Source organism: Condylura cristata, unplaced genomic scaffold (assembly GCF_000260355.1).
Source record: "Condylura cristata isolate star-nosed mole 26May11 unplaced genomic scaffold, ConCri1.0 scaffold00034, whole genome shotgun sequence".
Taxonomy (NCBI): domain Eukaryota; kingdom Metazoa; phylum Chordata; class Mammalia; order Eulipotyphla; family Talpidae; genus Condylura; species Condylura cristata.
Window position 1 is genome coordinate 10555667 of NW_004567135.1, and position 19069 is coordinate 10574735.

Consider the following 19069-nt stretch of genomic DNA (forward strand, 5'->3'; position numbering starts at 1 on the left):
TGCTTTAACCCGCTGCGCCACCAGGGAGGGCCTGAATGCAAATATTCTTCACCATGAAACCTTGAGCGAGGTAACCCCTCTAAAATTCATCTTTCTCACCAATAAAATAGAAGCAACATAAAGGTTCTCCTCACAGGGCTATTGCAAAGATTAACTGAGTACATGTGCGCAGCGCTATTATTATTATAGCCCTTGTGATAGCCTCTTATTATTATAGCTCTGCTCCATGATACTTACCACCCTCGGGTGTGCTAACTGATTTATTTGTTCTTCTGCTCCATACCTAGTGCCCCTGGCCACTTTCCTTTAGTTTATAAATGTCTAGCACTTTAAAAGTCCCTATTAAAAAATTATATCATACATATACAGGAATAGAGACGAATGACTGAAAAACAACACCTAAGTATATACATTCTGTTTAAGAAATAGTGTTAATTCCTGTGCAGCCTTTTTTTAAAAAGATTTATTTACTTATGCATACAAGAACTGGGGTACAGGCCAGAGGCGTGGGGTGGGGGTGGTGGTGAGAGGACACACCAGAGACAGAGGGGGGAGCAGAACAGGCAGATGGACGAAGGACACTGCTGAGGGGAGCAGCAGGAGGGCCAGGGGAGGTCTGCCGCACCATGTGGGTCAGCTCCCTGGCCGGGGATCGAGCTCATGTTGCAGTGGCTGCAATGGCTTCATAGTGCTGTGTTTTAATCCACTGCACCACCAGGGAGGGCCCCCTGCAGCTCTTTATGTGTCTCTCCAATCATCCCCATTCTTCTCCCCAGAATAACCACCTTCCCTGCAGTCTTCTCCCTTGGTTTCTTCTTACCCAAAATGGATGATTTCCAGCAATGACTTTTCACTTTTTGTATGTCCCAAGTGTTGAACTTAACAGGCATTCAATCAGTGCTGGATAAATGCGCTGGCAGAACTAGAACCAGAGCTGGGTCTTCCCCTTTTAGTTGTTTAACCTTGTACAAACTTCTCTGGGCCTCAGTTTCCTCATCTGTAAGAAAACAGGGTAGAGCCCAAGTTCTCTAGCTTCCTTCCAGAATAAGTCTATGATTAACCTAAGACATGTTTCCTGGCCTGGGATTTAGCAATCATAGAGCCTCTGGAGTATAGTAGAGCTTCCCACAGCCCACTGTAGGTCTGTTCCAGGACAGATGTGGGCCCTCCCCAAGTTCCCAGGGCAGCAGAACCGTAGAGGGACTCTGTCCAACCACAGATGCCCTTATCTCTTTATCCCCATATTTGATACAAATATTATCTTTTCACATGATTTCCTGCATCTGCCAATAGGAGAAAGGTTGAGAAACACTAAATCAAGTGCTAAGCTGGAGATGGGATTTAGCCTACACAGAAGTCTCCTCTACTCTATGGATATATATATCCCTCTACTCTATGGGTGCCTGAAATCATGGGTAGAGCTAAACCCTAAATATAATTTTTTTCCTTTCCATATATACTTATGATAAAGTCTGATTTCTAAGTTAGGTGCAGTAAGAAATCAGTAATAATAACTAATAATAAAGTAGAGTAAATTGAATAACATTCCATAAAAAAAATTATCTGACGATGGTCTCGCTTTCTGAAAATGTTATTACATAGATAAAGGGGGACCACTGTAAACCCAGGACAGTTTGGGGATACTTTTCTCCCGGTTGCCCCAGGCACCCCTTTCAAAAGTCCACTGGCCCGTTCTGTACATTCTATCTCAGTGGCTTCTGAACTACAGTCCCCCCTGGAAAGAAATGGAGCCCATATGTGGCCCTGCAACCCGCTAGTTGTATCTTAATGCAAAGCGAAAAGGAACCCTTGGAGAAAGTGATGGTGTCAACAGAACCCCTCTTTGCAGAGAAACCCCCGCCCCAGGCTCTCTCTGCCACTGAGCAGAGGCAGGAACATGCCCCCGGAGCGACCTGGAGGGCTGCAGCCAGGCCTCCAGGCGAGGAGACAGAGCTCCCCACAGGCAGCCCAGCCCGGCTGGGTCGCCCGGGCACAGCCACAGCTGCTGGCAGGGAGTCTCCAGGTCTAAAATTAGCTTCAGCTCTCCACCCAGGCAGTTCCACCACTCACTCTGGCAGACAGGGCCCTGCGGTGAGGTAATGACTGGGAGCCAGTCGACCTCGGGACATCAAGGAGCGAGGGGAGACAGCACGAAGCAAAGCCCCACTCGTCCATGTGGTCACCTTCAGGCCGGACACTGGGAAAGCACGGGAAGCGAGGAGCTCTGCCTCTGTGGAACGAGCCTTTTGCTTTGCTTCTGCTTTTCCTCTGGATCTGCACCTATAAGGTACACGCTGTCCTAGTCATAACTAAGGAACACCAAGGAAAAGAAAAAGAACTTTGAGAGTTTAAGACGTGTCAGCTTTTCACCTCGCTCGTACACCTTGTGAGGTCAGTACCAGTATTTCCACTGATCCAGAACACCATGGAGATGCTCACAAATTAGGCGGTTTAAGCCAGCAAGCCTGTGACAAAGACTCCAGAAGATCAGCCCCGACCTATAGGCGGGAAGGCGGCTTCCTGGAGAGACACCTCCAGGGAGAGCTCCCTCCCTGAGGCAGAGCCTCAGCCTGTGACTCACTGACCCCCCTCTCCCACCCCCGCTCCTGCTCCCTCAGCTTCTGATGGTCTGGTCAGGAAGCCTGTGGCTGCAGCTGCCAAAATAAGCGGCCAACCCCATGGCCAATTCCTGGGCAGATGTCCCTCCCACCCCGGGCCAAGCACACAACACTGTTTATGTGATGACTGCCCATGGGGGGGGGGGTGAGGCGCTGAGGTGGGAACTGGTTTGTAGCTCACAAGTACACAGAATTGGGGTGGGGACGGTGAGGGGAGCTTTGAGGAAGATGACTGTGGTCAACAGGGCCTTTGAAATGTCCCCCAAAGGCCCTGAGCCTCCCCAGTTAAAGCCTTCCCAGAGCTGGTCTCCTTAAGGACCATTACCCAGAGTTCATTCAACTTCAACCCCTCACTCACCACCCCCGGCTATGGGAGACCTCTCTCTATTCCCGGGTGAGTGCAAAAGAAGGGTTTGACAGGTAGAGAGGAGGATGGTATCTATGAATAAATGCAGGGGTCCAGTGCCCAATTCCCAGCCCAATGGACTGAGAAGGCAAGATGGCACAGGGGAGTGAAGCCCAGGATTTGAATCCAGGCACATCCTGAGTCTCCTTTTTACCCTCTTCCTCTGTAATCACTCCTAGCTCAGAATCCTCATAAGGCAAATGCCACTGTCTTTGGGAATAATGTCAGAGTCAGAGTGGGCCTCCAGGACCAAGTACTCAAGCCTTCTCCATGTACAAATAAGAAAACTGAGGCCTGAAGAGCAGGGCTGATTTACTTAAGTCACAGCACCAGTCCCCAGAGAAACAAGTCTGGACCCCAAGACCCTGACTCCCTGCTCATGTGTTTCAAATAAAAAAGACCTCTAAGTTCTCTTCTAGCCCAAATACTTCATGATTCTATACCATGGTTTCCACTTTCCTCCGTCTGCTAAACAGATCTCTATTGATCTTATAATTCACAGGAGACTCCCTACTCAGTAGCCAAATATACTGGTATCTCCTCTGATCTCCTCCTTCTAGTCCTTTCATCTACACTTGAAACCGCTGGTCACCTTTTTCATTATCAAGACTCCCTAGAAATATGATCCCTTCGTCCATATTTCCTCAACTGTTCACTTTGTTCCCTTCATACGCTAGCATCGCTAGCATCGGTAGTCAAAGGGACCCCAGGGATTCCTTACTGCTGCTGGCCTGATTCCAAGTCCTGCTACCCCAGCTGTGGCAGTTCAAGGAAATGGCCTTGGGGAAAGCTTTGGCCAGAGTAAGCCAAAGTCAGAGTCACTGAAAGAAAATGCCGTCAGCAAGTGTTCAGTTGCTCTTGAGAGGCTACACTAGAGACTACGTACGGCCTTAGCCTTCACCTAGTGCCAACGTCAGAACTCGTAAGTCAACTTTGCGATAGCTGCAGTAGGTTTGTCTGCACCAGCCCCCTCTTGCCTCGGTTTCTCTATCTAAAGGAGGAGCAGGTTGTATCTTCTGTCTTCTTGGTGAACTTCAGGATTCACCGTTCTAGGTGGGTGTTATTTCCCACCCCAGGTTGCTTCAAATGCTTCCATAAACTGGAGCAGAGACTGCCTTCCTGGGCAGGTAGAAAGGACGGATTTCCGTCAGGGAAATTTCTGTCAGCAAACCTCTCCACCTGAAACTGCAGCCTGCTTGTCTCTGAGTTCCTGCGAAGGTACTATTGTTCTTGATTGTTCTCTCCTGCGACCCCTCCTACCTCACATGATTGGTTCACAAAAACCCTGCCAGATGGGGAGTAGTCACTGCCCTGGAACATTCCAAACCTTCTCCGAGGTATAAAGGATCAGAAAAACATAGAAAAGCAACTCTTTCTTGAGGCTATATATATTTTTCCATTTAGAAGATACAACTTACGGTTGTTTTTGATTTCTGCCTCTCAGGCCTTCTAATTTCCATATATACCAACAGTAGTCATTTTGAGCAACCAAGTTATATATGACATAAGTTTATTTTTTTAAAGATTTATGTATTTATGCATACAAGATCTAGAGTGCAGGTCAGAGGTGCTGTGAGGGCGGGAAGGGAAGGTGAGAGGATTCACCAGAGACAGAGTGGGGAGCAGAACAGGCAGATGGACTGAAATACACTGCTGAGGGGAGCAGTGGGCGAGAAAGGAGAGGTCTGTTGCACTATGTGGGTCAGCTCCCTGGCCAGATGGAACTCTGCAGTGGATGTGGAGAGCTTCACAGTGCTGAGACTTAACCTTACGCCACCAGGGAGGCCCTTGATATAGATTTATTTTGCTAACAGAAAATTATCTTAGATCTCTAAAGGGCATTCAAAATATTTCATAATGGTTTCCTTAAGAATATTACAGCATATTTCTATTTCCCAGAAATTAATGTCCTTACTTTTTTTTTTAATCAGCAAGTACTTCTATACAGTTTATGCCCATTTCTTTTTCTCAAAGTGATAACTATCAGCTTCTAATTGAATAGTGTTTGCTTCAGTGACTCTTCCCCACAATACAGGTGGTATTTGCTGATAATATAAAAGTTTCACTATCATAGAATGTTCCTTATATAAATTTTCCCCCAATTTTCATACATCAGAGCAAATTTGAATTCTTATTCAATATGCTCAGTGGAGCTTAGGAGTCAGTTTTCACCTCTCCTCTCTCACCCACTGCTCCCCTCAGCAGTGCACTTTGTCGATCTGCCTGTTCTGCTCCCCACTCTGTCTCTGGTGAAGCCTCTCACCGCCCCTGAACCTCTGGCTTGTACCCAGTTCTGCATAAATAAATAAATCTTTTTTAAAAAAATTTTTAAACAGGTGAAGACATCAGGTACTGAAACCAGCAAGGAAGGCTTTCAGGGAAGAGATGAGATAGAAAGAAGAGGCAGTTCTGAGTGGCTGGCAGAGGGATATGATGAGACCGGAAAGCAACATTCGAGAGTCTATGAGGTGTTCAGCCCAAGGAGACTTGTTCTCCAGGGACAGGAAGCGATGGTGCAACACTCCTGGGTGATTACACGCAGAGCACAAACACTCACTTCTGCGTCACCTTGCGATGCAGCAGCTCCTGGCTCCCTCTTGGACCTGACTAACCCCTACAGATAAACAGAACTAACAGGGAAGATGTCCCCAAGTCAAACTGTGAGACCTGTACCAGGTTCCAGGCAAAGTGCCCAGGCAGGGTTTTTAACTAGGGGGTCCAGGTACAGGTTTCAGGGTCTGACCTTCCCAAAATTACACACAAAATATGTGAGCAGGCAGGCAAGTTTCTAGGGAAAGGGTCCACTGCTTCTTCACCAGATTCTTTTTTTATAGCCTGAAAGTTTAATTTTGCTTTTTTGTTGTTGTTAATTCATTTTCCTTTTTTTTTTTTTAAGATTTATTTATTTATGCTTACAGAACTGGGGTAGAGGCCAGAGGTGCAGAGGTGGTGAGAGGCTTCACCAGAGACAGAGTGGGGAGCAGAACAGGCAGATCGACAAAGTACATTGCTGAGGGGAGCAGTGAGCGGGTCAGGAGAGGTCTGCCGCACCATGTGGTTCACCTCCCTGGCCAGGGGATCGAACTCAGGCTGTGGTGGCTTTGGAGATCTTCGTAATGCTGTGCTTTAACCCACTGCGCCACCAGGGAGAGCCCTGTTTTCTATTAAGTCAAAGGAACATTGTATTCTGCATTATGTAAGTTTCAGGTGTGCGTCACTGAAACTCAACATCCAAATATTCCATTAAGTTTACCAGGGAACCTCATCAGATTCTTACAAGTGTTTAGGAGCCACAAGAGGTTAAACATCTCTGCCCTGGGAAGGTAAAGGGGGGATAATGCCCAGGTCCAGCACTCTAGAAATTCACAATCTCGTGGGGGAAGAGAAACACAGACATAAATAATTCTGATGCAAGACAGACTTTGATAAGTGCACTAATGGCAGTACACAAAAGTGCTGTGAGGGAAGGGAGAGCAGAGGTTAGCTCCAACCGGACTGTCAATAAGACATCCTCTCCCCCCAGGCTGGTTTGGGATCCAAGTTTCTAATGAGGAAAAACAACCACTGTTACTTGTCCCCAGGCTCAGACACAGCCTTCAGCCAGGTACTCCCAGCAGAAAACGGAGTGGGAGGTTGATCATTCTGCTGGGGAGGTGAAGGAAGACATTGTTTTTAGGACAATGAGAGGCAGGAGGAAGGAAAAGGCTCATCCTGAAAATAAGCACTGATTCGTTCTACATTTTGTTCTTCTGCTACTTCACTCCCATTCCCTGAATTCCTAAGGTGCTGGCAATGGAGATATTCTGTGCTTCATCATGTCCTGTGTCCTTCGTTTTAACCATCTTCTCAAAGTCCCTTCCTCCCCCCAGCTGCTATTTTCTCTCACCCCTCCACCCAGAAACTTTGTGCCATTACTACGCTTCCTTTTCTTCTAAGGCCTCATCTACCAACTGAGATTCCTATCTGCTGTATGTGTTCATTGTCTGTCTCTCCCTCAAGACACACAAGCTCCTTGACAGCAAAGACATTACATTTCTGGTTCCTCTTCAGTCCCACATACGTATGTCCTGGCACTTAACCAGCGTTCAATAAATATGTGTTGCATGAAAGTCTATTCTTCTGCAGGGCCAGCATGGTTCCCAGTCCCAGAGAGGGCAGCATTAGCAGAAACGAAGGCACTGTTTTCTCATGAGAACATTTTTGAGATGCAGAGAATCTGCAAGGCTGCCCTTAATTAAAAAGATCATGTATAGAGTATCATCGAAAGTGGGAAACCCAGACCTTTGGCATGTTATGACTTCTACATCAACTCTCCCACCAAAGTCTGTCACTTCTTTCTTTTATAGGTCTGTCCTCTGTCACCTTTGTCAGTTAGCCACCAATAACCCACCACCTAAAGTCATGGCAATAAGTGACTTCTGCGGGACTGTCTCCGTCTCTGCAAACTTCCAACAGTTTAATCTACTGACAATCACAGTTTCCAGAACACACACGGTGTTCAATAAATGTCTCAAAAATTAAGGTCTGAACCTGTGGCGAAAAATAAAAAAGCACTGACTTTGTCTTAAATCCTGGCTTAAAGAAATTTCTGTTGCTCCCCACAATGTCCCATTCACAGCCTGGCACTCAAAGACACTATAACCATCTTCCAACCTCACCTTCTTCATACATTGAGAACCTCTGCACTGCAAAATTCATGTTACCTCCATCATTACCTAGCCTACGCTACAGCCCTCAAGTGGAAACGTTCACCTCTGTACACACATATACACAAACACACACATGGCCCCGAAGGCTGAGCCACAGAGTTCCTAAAACTTCAAGCCAAAGGACTTGAGGTCCTCTCCTTCTGGGAAAGACAGCAAAATATGACAAAGTGCTGGATGAAATTTACAGGAGTTTTTTAAATGTACATAGTTAAACTGGGGTGGGAAGAGGGCATAGGACTGTGGTGATGGCACACGGGTGAATTGGTGGTGGGAAGCCCACGGGGACTCCAACTGAGATGGAAAAATGTACAAAATGAAGAATGGTGTAAAAATAAATAAATAAATTTATATAAAAAATGTACATAGTTCAACTCTTCGTGAAGTAAAAGAAATCTCCATGGCCAAAAAGATGTAGACATGAACAGCTGGAGCGGTGAGCAGACATCAACACTGCAGTGGCCTCTTCGGTTTGGGGCAACCAACAAGTTTAGATAACAGATGACATCAAATAAACTTGCTTTAAATTATTAAAAACAGAAAACATAATATTTGCAAACAGGATCAAATTTTAATAGAACCAAATAAAACAAATATAAGAAATATAGCCATGTGATCGAATGAAAATGTGGGGTAGATAGCTCTCCCTCAATGTCTTCCCCTAATTTTTTACTCCTTCTATGTGCCTATGCAATTCTCCCTCTTTCTGGTACTGTAGTCAATCACCAGAGATGTGTCCACCCAGCCCTACACTATACCAGCCATCTTTTCCTGTTCCCAGGCCCTTGATTCATTTATTTTTTTAAAGATTTATTTATTTATGCTTACAGAACTGGGGTACAGGCCAGAGGCTCAGGAGCGGTGAGAGGCTTCACCAGAGACAGAGTGGGGAGCAGAACAGGCAGATCGACGAAGTACACTGCTGAGGGGAGCAACGGGCGGGTCAGGAGAGGTCTGCCGCGCCATGTGGGTCAGCTCCCCGGCCGGGGATCGATCTCGTGCTTCAGGGGCTGTGGACAGCTTCACAGTGCTGTGCTTGAACCTCTTGTGCCACCAGGGAGGCCCCTCCCTTGATTCATTTAATATAAACAAGAGAACCAAGAACTTGGGATATATATTGACTTTCTGTTCCTGGTTCACGATGAAAACACTGATGTCCTTAGTATCCCTGCTAGTTTTTGACGCAGAAGGCAGTGGTGAACAGAGTCAGGAGGCCAGGTGGCTGGTGAAGGGAGGGTGTGTGCAGCCACGTGCCTGTATGCGTCCATTTGAACCCTTGGGTTGGCAGGCAGGGTGGAAAGGGGTGGATCAGAGGATTTGTAAGAAGATCTCAGCTGGGAGGCCTTTAATCTTTGAAGCAACTCCCTATATGGAGACCACATTGTCAGAGATGACCTTGGAGACTAAGTAACCAGAAAGCTGGCAGCTTTCGAATTCAGTCTTGAAAGACCAGTGGCAGAAGCTCAACTACTGGCCCCTTAGTCCCTTGGTGACAATGGGAGAGGCTCCAAACCTACCTCTGAAACAGGCCTCCTATTCCAAAGATTATGAAGGAGAAGCCCTCCAAAGAAGAGGGGCTGGCCATTAGTAAGTCAGCTGTAAAGCTGGGTTAACTGAGTTAACTGCTCAGACTTCCTGCCTTCCAGAAATCCTTCGCGTGTCCTCAGGGACATGCAGCAGAGTGACAAGCCACCGTTTCCTGATTGCTGAGCTTCTGTGTCCTGGTACATTCCCAAAGTTTCTCCTATTCTCAGCAAAATCCTTGACTTAGAACTTCCCCTCCTGCAATGCAAATCTGGAGGATAGGGATGGAAAGAAGGAGGCAGTGCTGAGTATCATGGAGAAAAGAAGAGTACTCAAGAATGTGTTTGGGGGCCTCCCTGGTGGTACAAAGGATTAAGTATCAGCACTATGAACAGATATGACATCACGAGTTCGATCCCTGGCCAGGAAGCTGACCCACATGGCGAGGAAGACCTCTCCTATCTCACCCACAGCTTCCCTTGGCAGTGTACTTCAATAGACCTGCCTGTTCTGCTCTACTCCCCACTCTGTCTCTGGTGAATCCTCTCACCACCCACAACTCTGACCTGTATCCCAGTTCTTGTATGCATAAATAAATAAATCCTTAAAAATAAAAAAGAAAGGGGCCCTCCCTGGTGGCGCAACGGGTTAGGGCTCAGCACTGCAAGCTAGCCACAGCCACTTCAGTGTGCGTTCAATCCCCAGCCCCGGAGGCGACCCACATGGCGCAGCAGACCTCTCCTGACCACCCGCTGCTCCCCTCAGCAGTGTACTTAAGTGTTCTGCTCCCTACCCTGTCTCTGGTGAATTCTCTCGCCGCCCCTGCACCTCTGGCCTGCACCCCAGTTCTGTATGCGTAAATAAATAAATCTTTTAAAAATAAAGTGTTTTGTGGCAGGAGCTGGACGAGGATGCCCTGGGGACTGCTGAGGGACTGGGCACAGCTTTGTCATGGACTAAGAACTTGAAGGACTGGCAAAGGGACTAGTTGAGGGACATAAGTACCCACTCCTGCCTGCCCAGTCATTTTCTAACTCCTATAAGATCGTAAATTCTGAAAAGGATGGGAACCAGCTTTCATGGGGTTCCTAGTATGTGTTAGGCTTACACTAAATCTAACTGGCCATTAGTAAGTGCTAGGCTCCCTACGTCATATTTAATCCCAAGGAAAGCGCTTCAAGAGGACTTATGAGCCTGTTACTCAAATGAAACAGCTAAAACTTGAAAAGGAGTAAGTACCTGAAGCAAGGTCCTGATTTGAACCTCATCTGGCTTCCAATTTCCTATTTTTTTTTCCAGAAACCATCAACACTTTTCATTCCACTCAATCCCCCACAAAAATAATGCTCTATAAATAATTTACTTTAAATTTTTAAATGAATTACTGCTGGGGTATTTCAAGATTTACAGAATAAATAAAAATTTAAAAATACACATCATTCAATTTCCTGGGCATTTATATATAAAATTCTTTGTCTGTCTGGAACATCATTTCTCTACTTCCATCCCCCACTTTTCTTTCTTCTATTCCCATATCCGGGGCCTCCTCTGGGATTGTGATGCCATAAAGTACAATTTCACCTGCTATGGAGTAGAATGCGAACGTAGCCAGTGACACACCCCAGAGGTGACCCACATGGCGCAGCAGACCTCTCCTGACCCGCCTGCTGCTCCCCTCAGCAGTGTACTCCGTCAGTCTGCCTGTTCTGCTCCCCATTCTGTCTTGGGTGAATCACCTCACCCTCTGCACCTCTGGCCTTTACCCCAATTCTTGTGTGCATAAATAAATATAAATCTTTTTTTTTTTTTTAAAGTAGCATTGGGAGAAAAAAGGAAAATAAAGTGGCATAAAATTGACATCAAATTGCAAAGCATAAAATCTTTGCAGATCATAAAATTGTTTCCAGGTGAAGCAAAAACTGAATTCTAATGCTTTCTAGTACTCCACACAGAGGAAGAAACCTGAGTGGTTATACAATTCACACGGCCAGTAAAAATGTAAACTAGCTGCTGGTGAGACGCATAGCCATTTCTAACAGGCCAAAACAAACATTTCTGGAAGGTTCCCATGCAGAATGCAAGCAGGGGGTTCTCAAGCCCATGCTCGCAGCCGCTCCGGAGACTTTCACAGGGCTCTATCCCAAAGCATTCGGACACATTACCTTCTCAGGCCACTCCTTAAGTTATATCAATTGTACTGGACACTTAAAGCATAAACAAGTCATTTACAGGCCCTCCCTGATGCAACAGGTTAAAGTACTATACTGCGAAGCTAAAGCCACTTCAGCAGGAGTTCAATCCCTGGCCAGGGAGTTGACCCACATGGCGCGGCAGACCTCTCCCGACCTACCGGCTGCTCCCCTCAGCAGTGTATTTCAGTTAACCTGCCTGTTCTGCTCCCCACTCTGTCTCTGGTGAATCTTCTCACCCCGTGGCCTGTACTCCAGTTCTGCCTCTGGTCTGTCCCCCAGAGCTGTATACATAAATAAATAAATATTTTTTTAAAAAGCCATTTTACACTGAGATGGAAAAATGCACAAAAATATGTAAAAATAAACTATTATAAACTTTTTTAAAAAAAGTCATTTATAGGAGGCCCTCCCTGGTGGTGCAGCGGGTTAAAGCACAGCACTAAGAAGCTAACGCCACTTCAGCAGGAGTTTGATCCCTAGCCCGGAGGTGACCACATGGCACGGCAGACCTCTCCTGGCCTGCCCGCTGCTCCCCTCAGCAGGGTACTTTGTCAGTTGGCCTCTTCTGCTCCCCACTCTGTCTCTGGTGAATCCTCTCACCACCCCTATACCTCTGGCCTGTACCCCAGTGCTGTATGTATAAATACATAAATCTTTTTTTTTTGAAAAGTCATTTACAATGGTCAACGTGGTCCAGAAAAAAGCAGCTGTCATCTAGTACTATAAACATGTGTTATTTTAATAATCACAAAGAAATATTTAAAAAATAAATCAAATACTGTGAGAAGCCATTCACATGAAGTATAAAAATAGGCTAAACTCATCTATACATATTGTAATGACTGAAAAGGAGCTTAAAGGGGCCGCTGACATGCTGGGGATGTTCTGTTTCTTCATCAGAGAGCTTGTTAGCGGACTATGCTTAGCTTGTGGTGTCTGGAACCGGGTACTTACATATGCACTTATGAACACATAAAAGGACTGAGAGATACTTAGATGAAAAGTTTAAAAAAAAAAATCAGGAACCACTATGTAATTTCTTAGCATAGAAACAGATCAGGACTAAAATATCACAAGAATAAAGGAAAAGTTTGCTTATCTCTAGCACTTAAAGCAGCACTTATTAGAACCTATGAGCCTGTAAAAAATTAAACATCTATCCGTCACGCTTGGCTTGGAATATATAACATATTCAGCCAAACACCCTTCATGTACACAATCCAAACACCTCTTCCAGTTTTTTGGTTTTGTTTTTTTTGGTTTTTGACATCAGCTAACATAGAATCCTATATCAGTAGGTCAAAGAAGAGTTGTCTAAAAGCTAAAAATGTTATGTTGGCATCATTTAAATCTTACCATCCTTAGATAAGGAAAAGGGTTTGTGGAAAATAAAAGGGTAGATTTCAAGACTGGGGAAAATTGGTAAAAGAACGCAACAGCAAGCGGCCAACTCCAAGAACAGGCTCTAGGCCTCCTTCCAAAGCAAACTCTGCTATGGCGGCTGTTCTGCTCTGCTCCATAAAGCTCCGCACTCGAGGGCAGGCCCAGGCTCCATGGTCTGGAAAATTACTGCAATGCCACTACCAGGGCTCTGAAAACCAGCACAGAAACAGTAGCTTCAGAAGACCTGGTGCTGCAAAACATTTATAACCACATGGGGTGTATGAAGAAATCCCTGGATTCAGAGCATCAGGCAGAACAGCAGCCCCAAGTGGGTAAGTTGGGTATCAGTCAGATTGAGGGTCCCCCGGTTACCAGACTGAGGATTCTCAGGTTGAGGGTTGAGAGTATAAATGGTGCTGCTCCCCACATCTGAACCCCCAATGCTCTAGAGCAGCAAAAGGAGACATCAGGTCTGGGAAAGGTCTCTGATTCAAAGAAAACACCCTTATAACCAAAAGCACCGATGGGCTGGCTAATTCTTATCTTTTGCATTTGTACTTAAATGTCATTATTGTTTATATGTATTAGGAACAAGAATAAGAGTCCCTATGTTCTATTCTCGGATCAGTCACTGATAAAGTATCTGCCAGTGGAAAATACCAGGTGCTTGGAAATTCAGAGATTACCAACCCTAACCAGAAGATATTTACTTGAGTGCATTGTAGGTGCCCAGAGTTGAATAATGATTTGAAGATTCCTGCAGCGGCTGGGTGACCCCAATGGCAGCGTGGAGTGAGCAGAATACAGGCAAAAGAAGCAGAGACTCCACAGCAGAGAGGCAGGGCAGTGTGGGATGGCGTTCCAGGCCATACGGCACGCACAAGCAGCTGAACGTCCCATCTCCACTTGCTCCTGCTCTGAATTTCAACTCTAAACCACACTACCCCTGCTCTGCCCACACATCTGTCTCATTTGTTTCTCCCTCTCTTCCAGCCTGCATCTCAGATTACTGCCGTGCCCTGAGTTACCTCTGTTACTGAGGGTTTGTATCCTTTCCAAATCAAAATGGCTGTGGTGACCCCGGGAACTGAAGTGCCTGTCTGACATCTGTGTATGCACCTCCCTCCGCCCATGCAAACCAATGAAAATCACCAGATAGACACTACAGAGTTAAGGCTGTGAAAGTGAGTTAACGCCACGTGAGCGCACAGGAGTTCACCTTGTAAACCTGGCTCTTTAAAGGACACAGGAAGGCTGGTACGCCCCATCGCTGGGCAGGCTCCATGACCAGAAGTGATCTCCTCACTCTCATACCTGTGTGGTCCCAGCAATAGGTCAATTAAATGGCAAAGCCCCAGAAACCATTTAGTCCAGACCTTTGCCCTCAGGTAGGATTTAGCTAGTCTAATCTGAACAAATGGGTATATATAACTTATTAAAACCTGCCAGATGGCCCTCCCTGGTGGCGCAGTGGGTTAGAGCACAGCACTAAGAAGCTAAAGCCACTTCCGCATGAGTTTGATCCCCGGCTGCCCCAGAGGTGACCCACATGGCTCGGCAGACCTCTCCTGACCCACCCACTGCTCCCCTCAGCAATGTGCGTCCTCGATATACCTGTTCTGCTCCCCACTCTGTCTCTAGTGAATTCTCTACCCTCCGCATCTCTGGCCTGTACCCCGGTTCTGTACAAATAAATAAATATTAAACAAACAAAAAAACCCTGTCAGAATGGAGAGTCTTTAACTTCCAGATAATAGCCTGCTGGCAGGGCTGCTTTTCAGCCAATACACACTGGTACAGCTGGACCAACTACGAAAACAGGGAAACACTTATGGAGGTGTAACTACACAGTGACTGTTCCATGCCCTCTGAATGCCCAACTAACCACCCTGACCTGTCCCAGGAGAACCCCATGACCCAGCAGTTAACAGGCTAATGCCAGCCACAGTGTGAGACCTTCCTTTTAGTTCCCTGTTCCAGCACCACCTCTTTGGTACGTAAGTATTGTTCAACAATTTTACTAATATCCTCACCTGTTCCACTCTACATACTACCATATTCTAAAGCTTCCAACTGCTTTCCCTTACTGTGATTTAATTATTTTCATAATACACAGCCATCTGATATTCTCCTTCACACCCTCTGCTCCACCAAACCCAGATGTCCAACATTCCTGATTCGTGGCCTTTTTAAACTGATCTTTCTGCCTGGAACAGCCTTCTCTTTCTGTAGCCATACAAATCTGAGTCCTGGAGATCAACTGCAATGTCACCACTTTCATGAAATGCTAGTTGAAAAAGCTACGCCCCATCTACAAGAGTTACAGTATTATTTATGTTCTAAGGGCCTCCCTGGTAGTGCGGGGTTTAGTCTCACTTCTATCAAGCTATCACAGCCACTGCAGCATGAGTTTGATCCCCGGCCAGGGAGCTGTCCCACATGGCGCGGCAGACCTCTCCTGTCTCGCCTGCTGCTCCCCTCAGCAGTGTATCGCAGATCTGCCTATTCTGCTCCCCACTCTGTCTCTGGAGACTCCTCTCACCCCCTACACCTCTGGCCTATACCCCAGTTCTTGTTGCATAAATTAATAAAATAAACCTTTGCCAAATATTTAGGTTCTATATTTGTAAAACTTAATGTCTTTTCTATATTATGATCTTTTATATATATGCAACTGAATGCCTCTCCACCTAGAGAGAAAGCTGAGGGCAGAAACCATAAAATCTAGTCATCATCACATCTAAGTAACCATGCCTCGCTCAAGGTGTATGCTAAATAGATATTTGTATAAAAAAAGCAAGTGAACAGCTCTAATTCTTTTGTCCAGAGGAAACATTTTCTATCTGTTAATGATTTGGGTTGCTTTTCTCTGAAGTTATTCCAATTGTGGTTGTCTTTTTCTACATATGGAGCCCAAATTGCACATCATCCATATCTTAAACTACTAGTTTCTTTCATGACAATGAAGCAGAAAGCGTGATCCCCTGTCATTACCCTGGAGGTTGTGACTGCCACCCTGGAGGTTGTGACTGCCATCTCTCCATATGCTTCCAGTGCCAGGTCAACGTCCCAGTCACACAGGGACTAGCAAATAAAAGGTTCTTGGTAATGGAGGCTGGCCTTGCAGATGATAGGAAAGCTGAATGGGCGGGGATGGCTAGAGAGAGAGGAGGCAGGGTAGGCTGTAGGGAAGCAGAGCCAAGATGAGGCCCTTGCTGTGGTCAAAGCCACGAGTACAGTGATAGAAGAGGACATTTTACTCCCCTCTGGTGTGCTAGGGTGTAGAGGAAATGCTAGCTAACTCCCTTCCTACCTTTCTACTTTCCAATCCTTCCTTCCCGGTGCTCCCTTCCAGGTAACAGCCCTGGCTGGGAGTAAGACCTCCAAGACAATACGAGAGAACTTTGGTACAAGATGTCTGGGCTTCTCAAAAACAAAGATGACATGCCAGCAGCCAGAAGCCACAGTCCCCTGTCTCAATTTCATTCCAGAAGGGAATTAAGAGTAGGGTAAGAGGGACAGCCCAGGGTGGAAAGTCACCCTGCAGGGCACTCCGGTCATGTGGTTCTAAGAGGACACACATCATCCATCAGTGCCCAGAATGCTTGTTAAAGACTTGAATTCTTGTTAAAAATGAAGCTAGGGAAACAACAGGCTAATTCTGGAATAGCAAACTGGGAACATTTTTCTGGAGAAGGGTCAGTTTGGAAAAGGAAACAAAGAATAAGGAAACCCAGTCCGAGAGTTAAGATTCATCCAGGAGGGAAACCAAAGGGGCCCAGAACTGATGGTTAAGGATGAGACAGTCAATAGGAAACAGGGGCTGGGAACTAGGGCATGAGATAATGATTATGGCAAACTGGTTGTGGGTCTCTGAGAGAAAGCATGCTTGAGGTAAAATGTTGGGGGTCGGTTGGAGTGGAGAAAAGAGGTCACTGATTTCAGAGAAACAAAGCAACTGCTTTCTTCTGTTACTAATTTGTATAGAGGATATCAGTGCTACCACATTCATGGTGATAACACTGAAGGCCCCATCCAGGACCTTCCTCTCATATAGACTACAACAGTCTCACCCAACTGGCTCTATGAGAGGCCATGTATAAAAATGTAAGTTCATTCTGTCTTTCTGAGGGAAGAACAAAGCTCAGAGGAGGCAAGACCTAGGTACAGAAAGGTCGATTGCAGTCATCAGAGGCAAGAATCTTCCTATTTGAGTCAGCACGATGCCTAACTGAGGTTATGTAATTGCCTGTTCATTTTAGTTTTGTGGAATCATTTTTTCCTTTTATTTGCAAATTCTTTTCTGAATTCTGTCATCTTATATGTGTTGGAAAAGGAAACAAAGAATAAGAGTGAAAGAGCGACCTTGGAGATGTTTTAGTCCAACCTCTTCATTCTACCTGAGAAGCTGCCACTTTCGGTTTGATTTCCTGACCAGTCAGCGGCAGAACCAGGACTGGAACCCCAGTCTCTCAGCTCACAGCCAGAATTATTTCAAGAATGAGAGGCTCAACCTGAATACACATCTCTACCCTCAACCAGCTCAATTAGTGGCCCTAGTAATTCCCTCTCTTTGGCCACAGGAGGAAGCAAAGCACCACGCCCAACTCTGGGTACAGCAGTGACAGAGGGCAGGGACAGCAGTTGACAGAGGACAGGGCACAGCGTCTTCTCACCAGCAACTCCACCTGCCATTCCTCCTGAGCTCCTGAAAGGAAAACTGGACGTCTAGAGAGACAACAAGCCAGAACAATGAAACTCCGCCCATCAGGTTTGGGAAGGACACCAGCTCTGAGAACCTTACCACACAGCCCTTTTAAAACCCCTGACACTTGCAGGGCTCCACTGGTTAGCTGCAGAGTAAGCTAACTGCATGCCACCTCAGAGAGCCATGCCTACTGGAGCAAACACAGAGACCATTCCCTCCCATTTTCCTAGGAGAAAAGTGAGGGACAGAAAAATAAAGTGTCTTTGGCTAAGCTATAAAAGACAGTAGGATCTTTCTACAAACTGCCTGGGCCACTGTCTCCTTCAGCAGGGGCTGGAAGTTTAGTGGATTCCGCAAGGTTTCCAAGGAGGGCTTCAGAGAACTTTGCCGGAGAGGTGTCCAAGCTCCGAGAGCGGACGGCCCAGCGAGGAGGTGGAAGACTTGGAGGAAGTGGAGGGGGCTGGGAGGGGAGTGGCGTGAGGGGAGGCGGAGGGTCGGAGAGGTGGCGTCCAGAGGTATTGTTAAAATTAAGAATCCCGAGGAAAGACGGCGAGCCTGGAGGAGGCTGTGAGCAAAGTTTGAGGGACGTTGACGGGGCGCGCGGCCTCGGGGGAGACCACGAAGGGCATCTCCGACGCAAATCGCAAGCCAGCTGCAAGCACGGCGCGTTTCTCCTTATGGGGAGCTGCAAGCCCCGCGGGGCAGGAGACGCTCGTGGAGAGGGCGGGGAGCCGCTCCCCCAGTCGCCTCGGAGGAACCAGCAGCATCCCGAGGATGCCCAGGACCCACAGGACCCAGCGGGCAGGCCCGGTGTTGGAACCCGGCGCTTGCCCCCCGTAACTCCCCGCACCCCCCTTCTCTCCCCGAGCAAGCAGTGGGGCGGCGCCAGGCACCTGGAGAGGAAAACGAGTTGGAAATCGGGTCTGAGGAAGAGAGGCGGGTCCCCCAACGCCCGAGCCGCGGCTGCTGCCTCCTCCCCCGTCCGCACACTCCCCCGCCCACCCCCCGCGCTACTTACTCCGGTTCAGGGGGTTCCCGCCGACCTGGGCCGAAGCCACCAGTTCCAGATAAAGAGTCCAGAGCCCCAAGAACACCAGGGCGAGCAAGAGCAGCAGCCGGAAGCGCCTCCGCAGCAGCTTGACCGGGCGCAGGAGCAGCAGGAGCAGCGCGGCCCGGGGGCTCCCCATGGCGTTGCGCCCGGGCGGCCGCCGCCAGCGCGGGCTGCTCCCCACCCAGTCCCTGCCCCCCTGCCGGGCCCAGCGCCCCGGGCGCACGGAGTCCCAGCCCCAGCCCAGCTTTCAGGGCTGCGCCAAGACCGTTTCCCCCAAACGTTCTCCAGCGGGGCGCCGGCTCATGCCCCGCGCAAGGGATCCCCCACACAGCACCGGCTCCTCGCGCCGACTCTCAGGTCTCTCTTCAGGAGCAAAGCCCGGCTCCTCCTTCCGCAAGTGTCCTGCGCGCTCCGCTCTCCTCTCCACGCCTCTCCGCGCCGCAGGATCGCAGCTTCGCGGCCTCCCTCCGCCTCGCTCGCC

General features: G+C 47.5%; 1 protein-coding gene across 1 annotated transcript in view; it reads right to left on the reverse strand.

Moving 5' to 3' along the window:
• Positions 1 to 18724, reverse strand: part of B4GALNT3 (beta-1,4-N-acetyl-galactosaminyl transferase 3) — a 79575-nt gene extending 60851 nt beyond the window's left edge. The window contains exon 1 of the mRNA XM_004692543.2: positions 18556 to 18724. Coding sequence (XP_004692600.1) covers positions 18556 to 18724 — 169 coding nt within the window. The remainder of the gene's footprint in view (positions 1 to 18555) is intronic.
• Between the last annotated feature and the right edge of the window lie 345 nt (positions 18725 to 19069).